The sequence below is a fragment of the Salvelinus alpinus genome, chromosome 18 (genome assembly GCF_045679555.1).
Source record: "Salvelinus alpinus chromosome 18, SLU_Salpinus.1, whole genome shotgun sequence".
NCBI lineage: Eukaryota > Metazoa > Chordata > Actinopteri > Salmoniformes > Salmonidae > Salvelinus > Salvelinus alpinus.
Window position 1 is genome coordinate 34,604,849 of NC_092103.1, and position 18,641 is coordinate 34,623,489.

Below are 18,641 nucleotides of genomic sequence, written 5' to 3' on the forward strand. Positions count from 1 at the left end.
TGGAGTCAAGGGCAAAAGGAGGGGGGGTGCTCTTAATGTTTTATACACTCAGTGTATACTGTCTTAAAATTATTGTACAATTTTATGCTGTGATGCAAAAGCCAATAAACATACACATGAATGACAGAAAGGCCTAGTCAGGGATACTAGGCCTTTCTGTCATTCATGTGTATGTTTATTGGGATACGTAGTCAGGGATACGTAGTCAGGGATACATAGTCAGGGATACGTAGTCAGGGATACGTAGTCAGGGATACGTAGTCAGGGATACGTAGTCAGGGATACATAGTCAGGGATACGTAGTCAGGGATACGTAGTCAGGGATACATAGTCAGGGATACGTAGTCAGGGATACGTAGTTAGGAATACGGTAAGGTCTGTATTCTGTCTCTTACCGCTCCTCTCTCAAACTTGTTGCCGTTGGTCTCAGACTTGCTGAGTTTGCGCTCGCCAGTGTCTCCCAGGTCTCCGTAGATGGTCAGGAAGACGTTGGCATCGGTGCCTGCGTCGTAAACATCGCCCGTCATCACAGACACTTTGTAAGTGTGAGCTACGGGCAGAGATGGGCACAGATAACAGATAAGAAAACACAGATAGACAACCCACAGACGGAAGGCATAACAATGTACTGAAGTGTTCAAATGGGAACAAATTGCCGACACTCTGCGTGACTGCAGAGGAGAAAGAGACCAATTTAAGCAGAAAACTGCCTCATTATTTACTTGGCAGACAAAGAGTCTGACAAACAAAGAGGTGCACTCTGCTGTAATGGCCAGCCTCCAGTGTGTATGTGTGCGTGTGTGTACTCTCCACTGAATCTTCCACCTCAGTGTGTGTGTGTGTGTGTGTGTGTGTGTGTGTGTGTGTGTGTGTGTGTGTGTGTGTGTGTGTGTGTGTGTGTGTGTGTGTGTGTGTGTGTGTGTGTGTGTGTGTGTGTGTGTGTGTGTGTGTGTGTGTGTGTGTGTATGTGTGTGTGTGTGTATGTGTGTGTGTGTGTGTGTGTGTGTGTGTGTGTGTGTGTGTGTGTGTGTGTGTGTGTGTGTGTGTGTGTGTGTGTGTGTATTTGTTTGTTTGCGTGTTTGCACCAGCTGATGTGTTTATGCGAGGGCGTGTATGCTTAGGCCTAAATGTGTGTGTGTGTGCGTGCGTGTGTTAGCGTGTGTTTGCATGTGTCTGTGTGTACGTACTCTCCAGTGCATCTTCCACCTCAACCTCGCTGACTTTCAGGGTACCATCTCGTAGTAGTTTCTCCGTTATGATGTCAGAAGGTACTAACTCTCTCACTGTTTCTCCGTCATCCTCTGACTTGGCCAGCCAGCGCTCACATGGGAAGATAATAGTCTCCGACCCCTAGAGAAAGCCAGAGCAGCAGTGTGTGACTGAATATACTCCAGGTCTCTCCAAGAGGAGAAGAGCACCACCTTGTGACTAAAAATTGTATTGTTTTGATATATAATAGTGAAGACCGGTGTAGTTTTACCCTGCCCCTAGACACTGGTCTTAGATCAGTTATTTGGAAATTTTACCTAATGGTTGAGGTTAGGATTTGGGGAGGGTAAGCTGATTATAGATCTGTAACTGAGTAACAGAGTAGCCTTTCTCCTGTGTACCTTCCCCTTCCTCAGCAGTCGTCTGATCTCCACTCTGTCCAGGTGCCAGCCTCCGTTTAGCCCTCTGTTGTCATGACCAATACGGATCTTCTCTATGACATCACCCACGTCCTCCAACTCCACAGTGTTACAGAAACATCACCCTCATCATCATCATGAGGCACATTATCATCATACACATCATCCACATCCTTATCATCCTCATTCCAGAATAATATTTTCCCTACACAGCTGTCTGCTCTTTACATTGTCTTATGGGTGTCTGGTCGTACCTCAACGATGAACATGTCCTCAGCTCCCCTCTCAAAGTACATGGTCCTCTCCCTCTTGTTGACACAGAGAGACCTCTGCTGGGTGCACACCCCGTCTCGGCCGTAGAGCACGATGAACACATCTGCATCTGTACCCGCTGCAAACAGGTCACTGGTGAACGTCTTGATCTCATAGGGCACAACTGTGACAGAGGGAAAACAAGGCTTAGAGTATCATATATCATTAGTCATGGGGGGGAAAATATTGATACAGTTACATATCGCAATATCAATTAGTATAAAAATATATACTGTATATACACAGTATATGTAAATACAGTACCAGTCAAAAGTTTGGACACACCGACTCATTTAAGGGTTTTTCTTTATTTTTACTATTTTCTACATTGTAGAATAATTGTGAAGACATCAAAACTATGAAATAACACATCATGTAGTAACCAAAAAAGTGTTAAACAAATCAAAATATATTTTACATTTGAGAATTTTCAAAGTAGCCACCCTTTGCCTTGATGACAGCGTTGCACACTCTTGGCATTCTCTCAACCAGCTTCATGAGGTAGTCATCTGGAATGCATTTCAATTAACAGTTGTGTCTTGTTAAAAGTACATTTGTGGAATTTCTTTCCTTAATGCGTTTGAGCCCATCAGTTGTGTTGTGACAAGGTAGGGGTGGTATACAGAAGATAGCCCTATATGGTAAAAGACCACGTCCATATTATGTCAAGATCAGCTCAAATAAGCAAAGAGAAACAACAGTCCATCATTATTTTAAGACATGAAGGTCAGTCAATTCAGAAAATGTCAAGAACTTTGAAAGTTTCTTAAAGTGCAGTCGCAAAAAAACATCAAGCGCTATGATGAAACTGTCTCCCATGAGGACCGCCACAGGAAAGGAAGACCCAGAGTTACCTCTGCTGCAGAGGATAAGTTCATTAGAGTTAACTGCACCTTAGATTTCAGCCCAAATAAATGCTTCACAGACACATCTTAACATCAACTGTTCAGAGACTGTGTGAATCAGGCATTCATGGTTGAATTGCTGCAAAGAAGCCACTACTTAAGAACACCAATAAGAAAGGACTTGCTTGGGACAAAAAACATGAGCAATGGACATTAGACCGGTGGAAATCTGTCCTTTGGTCTGATGAGTCCAAATTTGAGATTTTTGGTTCCAACCGCCGTGTCTTTGTGAGACGCAGAGTAGGTGAACGGATGATCTCCGCATGTGTGGTTCCCACCGTGAAGCAGGGTGGAGGACGTGTGATGGTGTGGGGGTGCTTTGCTGGTGAGACTGCCAGTTATTTATTTAGAATTCAAGGCACACTTAACCAGCATGGCTACCACAGCATTCTGCAGCGATATGCCATCCCATCTGGTTTGCGCTTAGCTCATTTGTTTTCAACAGGACAATGACCCAATACATCTCCAGGCTGTGTAAGGGCTATTTGACCAAGAAGGAGAGTGATGGAGTGCGGCATCAGATGACCTGGCCTCCACAGCCAACAAGTCCTCAGCATATGTGGGAACTCCTTCAAGACTGTTGGAAAAGCATTCCAGGTGAAGCTGGTTGAGAGAATGCCAAGAGTTTACAAAGCTGTCATCAAGGCAAAGGGTGGATACTTTTGATGTCTTCACTATTGTTGTACAATAGAAAATAGTAAAAATAAAGAAAAACCCTTGAATGAGTAGGTGTGTCCAAACTTTTGAATGGTAGTGTACATATATTATATTATTATAATTATTTTTCGTTTCTGTAGGTAGCTTGTTCTCCATCTTCTTTTTAAATGCTGAGCCAACATGTTTTCAGCACTTTTATTTCCCTGACTGATCAAAACTCATTTTGACATGCTCTCTCTTGTCTCTCTGTACCAGACAATCACAGTAAATCGCAGTATCGAATCACAATATATATAGAATCGTGAGAATGGCATACATATTGTAATGGCATCTAAGTTTCGGGATAATATTGTATTGTGAGGTCCCTGGCAATTCCCAGCCCTATATGGCATGGTATGGTAGTATAGGGTCCTGTACGATATGGGTTATCTACAATAAGTACAGGGTGCATTAGGCTGGCTCTTGGTATGCCAGGTATGGCCTTATATGGTTTGATATAGGATAGTAACACTGTGTAGAGTAGTGGTATGCTAGTCGGCTACAACGTGGGTTATCTAAGTATAGTATGCTGCAGGTTGGTTCTTACATGGTGTGTAGAGCTCAGTCTGGAGGTCTGCAGGGAAGAGGTCCCTGACAATGGCCCCGTCGTCCTCTCCCTTATCCAGCCAGCGACCACAGGGGAACCTCAGCCTCTGGCCCAGGGAGGGGGCATCCACATCTACCCAGTCCAGGAACCAGCCTGATGCTGCCCCTGTATAGGCATAACACATTATCACTGGAAGTGTGTGTGTGTGTGTGTACATAATATGTGTAGTCACATATCATATATATGTATGAGCTTGTTTAACCTGAGTTGTCATGCCCTATGCGTATTTTCTTCAGTGTTCCAATATCCACAGCTTCCACTGTAAACTCATCAATCATGGCCTGCTCAAACTTATTCTTATGTAACTTGGATGCTTTCAGCATTATGATGCCTGTGAAAACACACAGCAGTAAATATCATAGTTAGTAGGATATACAAATACACACGCTCTAGGACACAAACATGTACTGTATATCACCCATCTCAGTGTCTGTAAAGCATCGTTACCTGTATCATCCTTCATGCCATACAGGATGGCGAACACGTTGGCATCAGTGCCCGCGTACTTCTTGTCTCCAGTCTTTACCCTCATTGTGAAGGTGGTGGACATGGCTGACAGACACATCAACCAAATCAGATGACAATGTATTCTTGATAATGCATTGTTATTATTCAGTCAAATCTAATGTTATATTGTATAACTAGTGATTAACAACACCTAGAGGTTAGCATGTGTTGTTTTCCAGAGGGAATAGAAAATTAATACTTTGTATTTATTAAGGATCCGCATTAACTGCTGACTTGGTGGCAGCTACTCTTCCTGGGGTCCAGCAACATTAAGGCAGTTATATACAATTTAAAATAATACATGACATTACATTTCATAACATTTCATTTCATAACACATTTCATAACACTTTTCACAACACTATCTGCTATCCGAGCAGCTAACCGATCGCTGCAGCTGTACATAGTCCATCGGTATATAGCCCACCCAATTTACCTACCTCACCCCCCATACTGCTTTTATTTATTTACTTTTCTGCTCTTTTGCACACCAGTATCTCTACTTGCACATGATCATCTGATGATTTATCACTCCAGTGTTAATCTGCTAAATTGTAATTATTCGATTTATTGCCTACCTCCGCCTTTTGCACACATTGTATATAGATTCTCTTTTTTTCTACCATGTTATTGACTTGTTTATTGTTTACTCCATGTGTAACTCTGTGTTGTTGTCTGTTCACACTGCTATGCTTTATCTTGGCCAGGTCGCAGTTGCAAATGAGAACTTGTTCTCAACTAGCCTACCTGGTTAAATAAAGGTGAAAAAAAATGGAGAAAAAAAACACATTAAGTGTGTGCCCTCTGGCCACTACTCTACTACCACATATCTACAATACAAAATCCATGTGTACGTGTGTGTAGAGTACATGTCTTATCATGTGTGTGTAAGCGTATAGCACGACATACAAAAATAACTGTTCTGAAAATAACGGGAGCAAACTCAACACAAGAGCAAACAATTAGCAATTAGCTTCCAGTGTGTCTGTGTCTCACCCTTCTGCTCCAGGCCGAGTGTTGCACTGGAGTTTTCCTCGTCATCATCATCATCATCATCATCATCCTCACCCTTCTTCATAAAGGCCTCGTCCACAGGGACCAGCTCCCTGGCAATCTGTCCGTCATCCTCATCGATGGCCAGCCACCGTTTACATGGGAAGTAGTACCTAGAACACTACCGGGTCAGGTTTCTAGACTCTGTCTGTCCGTCCGTCTGTCCGTCTGTCCGTCTGTCTGTCTGTCTGTCCGTCCGTCCGTCCGTCCGTCCGTCTGTCTGTCTGTGACATGATAATAACCGATGTATACTAATATTATTGTTTAATCCTGTGCCCCCCCCCCCCCCCCCCTTACGTGGTGTCGTCTTTGTTGTCTACTATCTCCACCCTGTCCAGGAACCAGGCAGCATGAGGTTGGCTGTTGTCGTGACGAATCCTCAGCTTCTTCAGAATGCCCAGATCGATGGCCTGCATGGAGAACACGTCCTCCTGAATCCCACAGTAAAACCATGGGAAAAGTCAGAGGTCAAAGGCATGATTAAAAGGTTAATAAAAGGTTACTGTAGCCTGGAACATCTTTTTCAATGATCAATAGTTGTTCAATGCTTTAATTTATTGAATCAGGCACAACGGTCAGAGGTCAAACAGCTAGGTCAATGGGAGAGAGGTCGTAGTTCAAGAGCCATCCGGATATTATTGACATCATCATCATATTGGCAGATTGCTTCTTCACCTGCCCCTTCTCAAATTTGTTGAGGTTGTTGGACTTTCTTAGTTTCCGCTCGCCCGTGTCACCGATCTCTCCGTAGATGTTGATGTACACGTTGGCATCGGTTCCAGCTCCCCACATGGGGCCAGTAAACACATGGACCTCATAGGAGTTCTCTGTGGATCATCCAGATTCACATAGTCACTCATTACATAATCCATGACCATACAATAATTACAACTATTCACTCCCCTCCAGCCTCCTATCAATAATTGGCTTCGCACTTAACACACCAGATATAACTGATCTTGGTTCATATTGAAGTCAACGATTACTTGATGAATCAGGTGTGTTAAGTGCTGTGCGGAACAAAATCATGAACACACTGCGGCCCCCCAGGACCAGACCCTGTGCTCTACCTCTACCTCCACCCCCACCGCCCACCCCTTCCCCAATACAAGTGTAAATAATGGACTATAAATTGTGCCTTCCTGTATTATAATTATGCTAAAATGTTTATTCAATTCTACTGAGCCATTTACTATATGTTCATATTCATATATTTAATTTATTATTGTTGTTGCATTTTCGAGAAGGAACCTGAAAGTAAGAATTTGGTTGGACAATGTATACCATGCGTATCCCGTACATAGGACTAATAGAACTTGAAACTTGAAGCCTACCCTCCAGGTCTCCGGGGTCCTCGGGTAGGAGCTCCACCACGATCTCCCCGTCCTCCTCGTCGCGGGCCAGCCAGCGATGACAGGGGAACGTCACGCTCTCTACCACCTCCTGGAGCTCCGTCACGTACTCCTCCTCCTCATCCTCCTCTTTCTTCTTCTTTTTATTCTTCTTCTTGTCCTTCTTGTCATCCTTCGGTTTCTCCTTCACCACTTCCCTCTGTACCATGGCCATAGTGAGCCGCTTGATGTCCACCGTCTCAAGGAACCACCCGTCGCTCACGCCCGAACCATCGTGCCCGATGCGGATTTTGAATAATTTGCCCACGTTCAGAGCCTCGATCTGGGGGTTGAGAGACAGGAAGACAGGTCAATGGTGGTTATTTTTTATTTAATTTAATTGATTAGGATCCTCATTAGTCGACACCAATGGCGACAGCTAGTCTTACTGGGGTCTGATATATAACGAAAAAGACATTACAGACTAAATCATTTACAATTTCAATACATTTAAAAATATTAACATGTAATGTGTGTGTACATCTATCAGCACTTTGCAGGACTTGATCATATGACAGGACAATAATCAAGATAAGATCAAACTAGAGCCTGCAGGACTTGATCATATGACAGGACAATAATCAAGATAAGATCAAACTAGAGCCTGCAGGACTTGATCATATGACAGGACAATAATCAAGATAAGATCAAACTAGAGCCTGCAGGACTTGATCATATGACAGGACAATAATCAAGATAAGATCAAACTAGAGCCTGCAGGACTTGATCATATGACAGGACAATAATCAAGATAAGATCAAACTAGAGCCTGCAGGACTTGATCATATGACAGGACAATAATCAAGATAAGATCAAACTAGAGCCTGCAGGACTTGATCATATGACTGGACAATAATCAAGATAAGATCAAACTAGAGCCTGCAGGACTTGATCATATGACAGGACAATAATCAAGATAAGATCAAACTAGAGCCTGCAGGACTTGATCATATGACAGGACAATAATCAAGATAAGATCAAACTAGAGCCTGCAGGACTTGATCATATGACAGGACAATAATCAAGATAAGATCAAACTAGAGCCTGCAGGACTTGATCATATGACAGGACAATAATCAAGATAAGATCAAACTAGAGCCTGCAGGACTTGATCATATGACAGGACAATAATCAAGATAAGATCAAACTAGAGCCTGCAGGACTTGATCATATGACTGGACAATAATCAAGATAAGATCAAACTAGAGCCTGCAGGACTTGATCATATGACAGGACAATAATCAAGATAAGATCAAACTAGAGCCTGCAGGACTTGATCATATGACAGGACAATAATCAAGATAAGATCAAACTAGAGCCTGCAGGACTTGATCATATGACAGGACAATAATCAAGATAAGATCAAACTAGAGCCTGCAGGACTTGATCATATGACAGGACAATAATCAAGATAAGATCAAACTAGAGCCTGCAGGACTTGATCATATGACTGGACAATAATCAAGATAAGATCAAACTAGAGCCTGCAGGACTTGATCATATGACAGGACAATAATCAAGATAAGATCAAACTAGAGCCTGCAGGACTTGATCATATGACAGGACAATAATCAAGATAAGATCAAACTAGAGCCTGCAGGACTTGATCATATGACTGGACAATAATCAAGATAAGATCAAACTAGAGCCTGCAGGACTTGATCATATGACAGGACAATAATCAAGATAAGATCAAACTAGAGCCTGCAGGACTTGACCATATGACTGGACAATAATCAAGATAAGATCAAACTAGAGCCTGCAGGACTTGATCATATGACTGGACAATAATCAAGATAAGATCAAACTAGAGCCTGCAGGACTTGATCATATGACAGGACAATAATCAAGATAAGATCAAACTAGAGCCTGCAGGACTTGATCATATGACAGGACAATAATCAAGATAAGATCAAACTAGAGCCTGCAGGACTTGATCATATGACAGGACAATAATCAAGATAAGATCAAACTAGAGCCTGCAGGACTTGACCATATGACTGGACAATAATCAAGATAAGATCAAACTAGAGCCTGCAGGACTTGATCATATGACTGGACAATAATCAAGATAAGATCAAACTAGAGCCTGCAGGACTTGATCATATGACTGGACAATAATCAAGATAAGATCAAACTAGAGCCTGCAGGACTTGCTTTGTGGAGTGTGATGTCAAAAAAAAACACCTAGAGGTTAGCATGTGTTGTTTTCCAGAGGGAATAGAAAATTAATACTTTGTATTTATTAAGGATCCGCATTAACTGCTGACTTGGTGGCAGCTACTCTTCCTGGGGTCCAGCAACATTAAGGCAGTTATATACAATTTAAAATAATACATGATATTACATTTCATAACACTTTTCACAACACATTAAGTGTGTGCCCTCTGGCCACTACTCTACTACCACATATCTACAATACAAAATCTATGTGTACGTGTGTGTAGAGTACATGTCTTATCATGTGTGTGTAAGCGTACAGCACAACATACAAAAATAACTGTTCTGAAAATAACGGGAGCAAACTCAACACAAGAGCAAACAATTAGCAATTAGCCTCCAGTGTGTCTGTGTCTCACCCTTCTGAGAGCCTACAGAGCAGAGCATCTCTTTATTACGGACAGACCTCTCCCTCCTTACAAATTTGAGATTTGTCATCATCAACTCCACTCCACAACATGGCAGAATTACTGATTTCATGCTAAATCTTCTCAAAACCAATGATAGCTGTACTCTTCAAGAATCCATCCAATTCACAAAGGGAAAATTATTTCCTTCCCACAATTTGAACCCAATCAATGTGTAGTCAGTAGACTACTATTACTGGTTCACTGACTGTATCTGAACAAGGTGATCCAGACCTTATAGATCTCTGTGGTCCCGCGCTCAAAGTTGTTGGAGCGGCTCTTGAGGCTGATGAGCTCGGTCTTGCCCTCCTCTCCGTAGATCTGGCAGAACACATTGGCGTTGGTGCCACCATTGCGCATGTTCCCCGTGACCACTGTGACCTCGTAGTTAATCACTGCAAACCAGAGGGCAGAGCAACATGTCACTAACCAATTAAACCATGGCAGAATGATGGAGAGTGGCGACTAATGCACCACAATCCATCATAATCACTAAGTAGGCCGTCAGCACTTATTACTGGACAGAACTGTATTCATCTAGTCACGTCATCTGATTACAGGTTGTTTCAGTGATAATGTAAGTTTTCTATCATTTTGACTGTTCCTGTACTTTTTCATTGGGTTTTCTTGTGACAACTCTGGTAGATACATTGTGTGTACAAATGCCCCAGAGTGTATTTGAAAGCTCTGGTATATTACACAGTGTGTATAAATATTACACTGTAAATATATGTATTCTCTGGCACAGTATGTACTGTATAATACATGCATTGTCTCAGAGTATCCAATCTAGTAAATTGTCTGTTACGTTTCTCGATGTCCAGGGTCTCGCTGGGATAGATCTCCACCTCCACCTTGCCATCAGCCTCATCCTTACAGAGCCAGCGATGGCTGGGGAACTGGTACTGCTTCCCATGGACCGGAACAATGATCTGGACACTGTCCAGGAACCAACCAGCACGCAGACCCTCGTTAGTGTGGCCTATCAGCAGACGGTGGATCTACAGAGATAGAAAACAGGAAGTAAGAATCAGGATGGAGGGTCATTTAACAAATGTTTTTATCCAGTTAACATGGTCCGTATGAGACCCATGTAGGAATCAAAACCACAACTGATGTTTAATAAAGCACCATACAACTCCAAGAAACTGAGACATACACTATAATTACCTACTGTTGGGATGAGTTGGTTTAAATTAGACAACTATAATCTATGTTTCTAGGTTTCTGATCATGTATTCTATAAGACATAAAAAATGACACACTTGTCCGATGTCATAGGTCTCGACGGTGAAGATATCAGTTTGGCCCGTCTCATAGTAGTTACTCAGGTCGTTGTCCGAGACCACCAGGAGTATCCTCGTGGTGTCGCCCTTCTCTCCGTACAACTTAACAAACACCTTGGAGTCCGAGCTGGCCCCATTGATGTTGCCTGTCTTCACCGAGATATGGTAGTTGACATCTTAAAAGACATATGAGGCATGGGTTTTTCCTCTTGTAGACACACACACAACTTTAAATGGGGCCTTGAGTTTTTCATTTTCAGATTTTATTTTTTCATTGTACTGTATATTCACACTAGCTACAGTATGTGAACATCTGTAGTATAATGTTTCTCCTACAGATACGCTATCTTAATTTGACACGTTTCTCACAGCAAGAAATTTATGCAGGAAATGTGAATTATTAGGTGATTTATAATTAATGGACATTTTTATAAGGGTTGATATTTTTTTTGTTAGGATAAATCAAGTCTGATATTTTAAAGTGGAAATTACAAACTTGACAAGCCTTTTTAAACCTCGATACACTACAATTTGCATTTGCTGCTGCGCAGGAAAATTCTCTGTGACAACAGAGTGATCAAATTAGGATAGAACACCTGTACTTGATGTCTTTTGAAACATATCAAGTATCTTTCGATTGTTAGTTTGTCCAGACTGCTGAGTCTGTGTGATTAATGACCATGGGGGGGGGGGGGGGGGGGCTACTCGACAAGCCATTTTGTTTTTTTCCCCCCACCTGCACATAATGTTGTTGTTTTTTAAAACTCTGTACAAACTGTCTTTCTATTTGTGCAAATAAACTCAACTAAAGTGTTGTCTGTTTCATGGTTGACTCACTGTGGAGACGCAGACCATCTCCTGCTGGCACTAACTCACGAACGATCTGTCCATCGTCCTCATTCCGGTCCAACCACCTGGCATAAAATACACCCAAAAGGAGATACTCCATTTGAATCAACCGCACCTCTACAAGGCACAGGTATACAACCTAAAACACTTTCACTCAACATTGCTTAATGTATAGCCTAGAGGTTGAAGGAGGAAAGTGTTACGGTGTAACAGGGCACCCCAGACTTGTGGTTTAGCTCCAGTTACTGGAGGGAGAGAGACCTGGCTGGCCACAGTGTGTTTAGTCCCTATTTGTAATGGGATGCTGGTCCATCAGCTGACTAACTGGTTTAAGCGAGGCAATTGGAGAACTGCCAATAGAAACAGACTGGGTGTGGCCAGGCCAGATGACTGTCTTCCCTGAGGCTGTATGGCTGGTAGTGAAACACTGTGTGATTGGCTGTTTGGTGCTTTAGTTGTTACTTGTGATGGGAGTGAGTGATTAGATTAATTTCATTATCAAGTAAAAATGTCCCTGAAGGTGCACAGTACAAGTCCATGAAGGTGCATCCCATGAAAGTAATTTCCCAAACTCTCAGTAAACTGATGGAATTTTAATTTCAGTAAATTGGTTACGTTCTCGTTTTACATTATAGTCACCAAGGGCTGGATTTAATGCATAGTGCTGAATATCAGCGCTGTAGTGTGATTGAAATGGAAAGATCATTTCCGATTGACCTGACATATGCAGCATTTACCGTGAATGCAGTCTCCGCGAACGTGGGAACATTGCTTTTAAATTTCTATCCGCTGTAGCGCAGGTCTTCAGCGCAATGCACTGAATCGAGCCCTAAGTTAGTTAGTTGGCCATGCTCCCATTATGTTATGAAATATATAATGTGATTGGTTGCCACGTGATTGGCTGGTTGACTTGCCTGTTACAGGGGAACTCTATGGCCGCAGACTCTGGTTGGCCCTCCTCCCTGACCAACACCTTATCCAGGAACCAACCGCAGCCTCCACCCCTCCCATCATGGCCGATACGCACCCTGCGCACCTGCCCCAATGACACCGCCTCGGTCAGAAACTCATCGGCCTGTGGAGAAATGAGGGAGATAAACCGCTCAAAACCAAGTTAACCCACTGAGCTAAAGCCTAGAGATTAGATCTGGGAGCTAACACAAGTCTTCAGGTCTCAGGAAGGGTTACTGATTGCATGAGCATCATTCACTGAACCACCTACACTACATATACACCCAGGTACTCCTGAACCACCCCTACTCACGTTGCCCTTTTCAAACTTGTTGACATTGTTTTTGCTGAGGAACATGAGTCGATCCCCTGTGTCTCCCAGGTCCCCGATCACATTAAGGAATACGCTGGCATCAGTTCCACCTCCACTCACTCTCCCAGTACAGATGGTGATGCGATACTTCAGCACTGAGAAGTATATAATGTTAACATTCTCTGTGATGATTCTAAACATTCTTAATAGGACAAGAGTATTGATAAGTATTCATGCAATTTTTGAAGGTATGCGGTTGTCATACCAGTATGTGGTTTTAGCGTGTGTGTGTGTGTGTGTGTGTGTGTGTGTGTGTGTGTGTGTGTGTGTGTGTGTGTGTGTGTGTGTGTGTGTGTGTGTGTGTGTGTGTGTGTGTGTGTGTGTGTGTGTGTGTGTGTGTGTGTGTGTGTGTGTGTGTGTACATGCATGTGAATGAGAGTATGTGTGGGTCCTACGTAGTAACGGCTCTGGGATGAGAGCTCCGGTGGCTGGCAGCTCTCGGACGATCTCATTATCGTCCTCGTTGATGTCCAGCCAGCGGCCACAGTTAAACGAGTACTTCTCCCTTGTCAGAGTCTTCATCACCGTGGCCTGGGGTAAGACACCGACATAACACTTAAATAGGGGACTTAAAAAAAACATATAAATAGTTTGTCCTGACTCTGTGACCTGACCTAATATAACCTGGTTTATTGCCTATAACTAGGGCCCAGAGTTCCAGGTCAGGTCACATGGTAAGATAAAAGTCAGACTAGTGTATAATATATCTCAACCACTGCTCTATCAGATACCAGTCTGTACAGATGTAGGATCTTAATTTGATCACCCTGTTGCAGGAGAACTTTCCTGCAATGCAGGAAATATAAAACTTGCAGTGTATTTGAGGTTTGAAAAGGCTTCTGAAGTTTGGGGCCGCAGCGTAGCCTAGTGGTTGCAAGTTCGCATCCCCGAGCTGACAAGGTACAAATCTGTCGTTCTGCCCCTGAACAAGGCAGTTAACCCACTGTTCTTAGGCTGTCATTGAAAATAAGAATATGTTCTCACCTGACTTGCTTAGTTAAATAAAGGTAAAGAAATAAAATAATTGTGCTTTGATTCACTTTCATGATAAGTTTGATTATGTAACTAACAGTATAAAAGGTTAATGTTGACAGACCAAACAACCCAGTAGATCTCACCCTAGCGAAATGCCAGCCTGCGAAAGGATGTCTCTTTTCGTGCCAGATACGGGCCTTCGTCAGTTTTCCAATGTCTGGCATTTCAATCTACAGTGGTCCGACAATTTAAAACTGTTAGTATTGAAGAAAGAATAAATACACACAAAAGACAAAATATATACATTCAAACAACTTAAACACGCATATCACAAAAGTTATAAAATGAATATTAATGAGTCCATACCAAATCTCTGGGCAAAAATGTCCACCCACACCAACACCCAGTTTACAGCGGGCTAACACTGGTGCAGCTACGGTGGGAAGCAGGTAGCCTAGTGGTTAGAGCGTTGGGCTAGAAACCGAAAGGTTGCTAGATCGAATCCCTGAGCTGACAAGGTAAAAATCTGTAGTTCTGTCCCTGAACAAGGCAGTTGTCATACCAGTATGTGGTTTTAGCGTGTCCGTCATTATAAATAAGAATTTGTTCTTAACTGAATTGCCTAGTTAAATAAAGCTTAAATAAAGAATTTTAAACCACTGTGGTGTGCAGAAGATGTATAGTTCTACGGCTGAACCAGGTCTTACCATGAACTTATCCAGCTGAGCCTGCTCAAAGCTGTCTGAGTTGCTCTCCAGTCTCATCTCATCTGACTTGCCCTTATCACCGTAGATCTGTAGGAAGACCTGGGCGTCCGTCCCTGCCCCCTTCACGTCCGACGTCCAGATCCACAGTGACCACGGGTACTCTGGGAAGGGTAAGCAGGAAAATGAATCCTGTTGTCTATTGCATATCTGTCTGTGTGTTGTCATTGATGTCAGTGTGGTTTGTAAATGTTGACTGTCAAATTCCTAAATACGGCTAATAAAGTAAAGTGAACTGAACTCGATTGGTCTCTATAGGCCTGATCTAAATATATTACATCCTAACTTCAGCTGAAGAGTTTCTTTAAAATGATGTAAACTCATCTAGAATCATATTTGTGTGTTGCTGTACAATGTCTGAACTGGTCCCTCACAACTACATATGTAGGGTCTTCGTTTGATCACCCTGTTGCAGAAGATCTTGCAGGAAATGTACAATTTTGTAGTGTATTTGAGGTTTAAAAAGGCTTCTGAAGTTTGTAAATTCCACTTTGAAATTTCAGACTTGATTTTTCCACACAAAATGTTTTATCAACCCCTACAAAAATGTCCATGAATTATATTCCACATAATAATTCACATTTCCTGTTGCTGCAGAATTATTTTCCTGCTGTAGCAAACTGGCTCAAATTAAGATCCCACATCTGTTTAACCAACTGTAGGCCTATGTGTGTTACAGTAGACGTGTATGTAGAATGGATAGGTCACCCACTCTTAAGTTTCTTCTGCCTGAGGGACACCATCTCGTACAGCTCCCTCTCAATCAGTCCGTCCCCCTCGTCCTCATCCAGCCACTTGCAACAGGGAAACGTCTGCTCAATCCCTGTGAATGGACAGTACACTGTCACCTGGGCGGAGACACAGAGAGAGAGAAAGACGTTAGAACATAGAAACACACACCAGTAGATAAGAGGTACATGTAGATGATGAAATGTGCAATACTGCAACATGAAAAGAAGACAACAACAACAACAACAACAACAACAACCTCAACAACAACAACACCATCAACAACAATAACAACATCAACAACAACAACAACAACAACATCAACAACAACAACAATAACAACACCATCAACAACAACTTCAACAATAACAACAACTTCAACAACAAGAACATCAACAACATCAACAACATCAACATCAACATCAACAACATCAACAACAAGAACATCAACAACATCAACAACATCAACATCAACAACATCAACAACAAACTCAACATCATCAACAATAACAACAACATCAACAACAACCTCAACAACAACAACAACAACATCAACAACAACAACAATAACAACATCAACAACAACATCAACAACCTCAACATCAACAACCTCAACATCAACAACCTCAACATCAACAACAACCTCAACATCAACAACACAGATGAGACGGAACCTTTTCGCAGTACCAGCCGGCCCCAACAGCTCCGTTGTCATGTCCGATAGTGACCCTGCTGAGTGGGCTGAGCAGCGCAGCAATCTCCACGTTGAAGATATCGATGAGCCCCCGCTCGAATGCTCCACCCTCCAGGAACACCTTGCCACTGTTCTTCAGGCCCTTGGTGCCGTGCATGATGATGTGGATCTTAGAGTTGGTGCCACCACCTCTCACGTTGCCCGTCATCACCTGGACATTGTACACCACCGCTTTGGCGATCCAGTAACACAGAGTGGTTAGGTTATAGGTCATTCAATGGATTCTATTATTCTAGCCATCATAACTAAGACCATGTGACCTGACCGTAAAAAAATCAGGTCACTAAAGTGAACTGGCCCTAAACACACTATCTGATTTATGTATCTGATACAGAATACAATATTGGAACTCAATGTGCTGTCGTTATGATGGTGGGCTCATAGAAATCCTATAATTTATTCATAATTATATATGTAATTCTATGGGTGGGCTCACCCATGGGCTGTGTTGCTCCCACCAACACATCTCTCTGTATCTTTCCATCTTCTTCGTCCATGGCGAACCAGCGATTCACTGGAAACTCATACACCTCCTTGTTCCCCATGTCATCAATGACCACCTGGAGATAGATAACATGTGTGTGTGTGTGTGTGTGTGTGTGTGTGTGTGTGTGTGTGTGTGTGTGTGTGTGTGTGTGTGTGTGTGTGTGCGTGCGTGCGTGCGTGCGTGCGTGCGTGCGTGCGTGCGTGCGTGCGTGCGTGCGTGCGTGCGTGCGTGCGTGCGTGCGTGCGTGCGTGCGTGCGTGCGTGCGTGCGTGCGTGCGTGCGTGCGTGCGTGCGTGCGTGCGTGCGTGTGTGTGTGTGTGTGTGTGTACCTTATCCAGACACCATCCAGCTGATGAGCCCCTGTTGTTATGGCCAATGGTGATTTTCTTTAGCCTTCCCAGGTTTGGTGTTTCAATAGTAAACTTGTCCTCCGTGCCTCGCTCAAAATTATCTTTGTCACTGTCCAGCCGTCTCTCCCCTTTAATTATATAGAAAGAAACCGTATTGTGATATAGAATTAAATCAAAGCGCTAATGACAGAGCTGGTATTCTCACTGCTAATAACTCAGGAAAGAGCTATATCTTCAGTTTGACCAGTTATGCTACATGAAGAGTCTAAATCTCACCTGTATCGCCATGCTCTCCAAAGATATTCAGGAAGACGTCAGCATCAGTCCCGCTGCCCTTCTCGGCAGAAGTGAACACACTCACTATGTACTTATTCACTGTAAAATGACCAAATATCAAACAGCATAGCATTTTTATGAACTCAGTGATATTGTACTGTTTGTATGTGTTCTCATGAATATCTGACAGTGAACCGGTTATGTCATGATATTTCACATAGACACTGCCATCATGGTACCTTTCAAGTTACGCGACCATTGTCACTGAAACTGTACATTTGACTGTAACCTCTCAGTTCTAACCGTAACCTCTCAGTTCCAACCGTAACCTCTCAGTTCCAACCGTAACCTCTCAGTTCTAACCGTAACCTCTCAGTTCCAACCGTAACCTCTCAGTTCCAACCGTAACCTCTCAGTTCTAACCGTAACCTCTCAGTTCCAACCGTAACCTCTCAGTTCTAACCGTAACCTCTCAGTTCCAACCGTAACCTCTCAGTTCCAACCGTAACCTCTCAGTTCTAACCGTAACCTCTCAGTTCCAACCGTAACCTCTCAGTTCTAACCGTAACCTCTCAGTTCCAACCGTAACCTCTCAGTTCCAACCGTAACCTCTCAGTTCTAACCGTAACCTCTCAGTTCCAACCGTAACCTCTCAGTTCTAACCGTAACCTCTCAGTTCTAACCGTAACCTCTCAGTTCCAACCGTAACCTCTCAGTTCTAACCGTAACCTCTCGGTTCCAACCGTAACCTCTCAGTTCCAACCGTAACCTCTCAGTTCTAACCGTAACCTCTCAGTTCCAACCGTAACCTCTCAGTTCTAACCGTAACCTCTCAGTTCCAACCGTAACCTCTCAGTTCTAACCGTAACCTCTCAGTTCCAACCGTAACCTCTCAGTTCTAACCGTAACCTCTCAGTTCTAACCGTAACCTCTCAGTTCTAACCGTAACCTCTCAGTTCTAACCGTAACCTCTCAGTTCTAACCGTAACCTCTCAGTTTTAACCGTAACCTCTCAGTTCTAACCGTAACCTCTCAGTTCTAACCGTAACCTCTCAGTTCTAACCGTAACCTCTCAGTTCTAACCGTAACCTCTCAGTTCTAACCGTAACCTCTCAGTTCCAA

The 18,641-nt window shown here is 43.0% G+C and overlaps 1 protein-coding gene across 1 annotated transcript in view; it reads right to left on the reverse strand.

Annotated features, from left to right (window-relative positions):
- loxhd1a (lipoxygenase homology PLAT domains 1a) overlaps positions 1 to 18,641 on the reverse strand; it is a 53,441-nt gene that overhangs the window by 18,712 nt on the left and 16,088 nt on the right. Inside the window, exons 5-29 of the mRNA XM_071351135.1 lie at positions 17,520 to 17,618; positions 17,223 to 17,371; positions 16,844 to 16,967; positions 16,328 to 16,578; positions 15,637 to 15,772; positions 14,868 to 15,028; positions 14,304 to 14,390; positions 13,581 to 13,716; positions 13,126 to 13,280; positions 12,776 to 12,936; positions 11,850 to 11,926; positions 10,992 to 11,188; positions 10,535 to 10,727; positions 9,961 to 10,121; positions 7,043 to 7,382; positions 6,384 to 6,535; positions 6,006 to 6,139; positions 5,652 to 5,821; positions 4,596 to 4,700; positions 4,351 to 4,479; positions 4,089 to 4,253; positions 1,883 to 2,064; positions 1,611 to 1,727; positions 1,188 to 1,350; positions 396 to 550 (exon numbers count right to left, since the gene is read on the reverse strand). Of these exons, the coding sequence (XP_071207236.1) occupies positions 396 to 550; positions 1,188 to 1,350; positions 1,611 to 1,727; positions 1,883 to 2,064; positions 4,089 to 4,253; positions 4,351 to 4,479; positions 4,596 to 4,700; positions 5,652 to 5,821; positions 6,006 to 6,139; positions 6,384 to 6,535; positions 7,043 to 7,382; positions 9,961 to 10,121; positions 10,535 to 10,727; positions 10,992 to 11,188; positions 11,850 to 11,926; positions 12,776 to 12,936; positions 13,126 to 13,280; positions 13,581 to 13,716; positions 14,304 to 14,390; positions 14,868 to 15,028; positions 15,637 to 15,772; positions 16,328 to 16,578; positions 16,844 to 16,967; positions 17,223 to 17,371; positions 17,520 to 17,618 (3,899 nt within the window). The remainder of the gene's footprint in view (positions 1 to 395; positions 551 to 1,187; positions 1,351 to 1,610; positions 1,728 to 1,882; positions 2,065 to 4,088; positions 4,254 to 4,350; positions 4,480 to 4,595; positions 4,701 to 5,651; positions 5,822 to 6,005; positions 6,140 to 6,383; positions 6,536 to 7,042; positions 7,383 to 9,960; positions 10,122 to 10,534; positions 10,728 to 10,991; positions 11,189 to 11,849; positions 11,927 to 12,775; positions 12,937 to 13,125; positions 13,281 to 13,580; positions 13,717 to 14,303; positions 14,391 to 14,867; positions 15,029 to 15,636; positions 15,773 to 16,327; positions 16,579 to 16,843; positions 16,968 to 17,222; positions 17,372 to 17,519; positions 17,619 to 18,641) is intronic.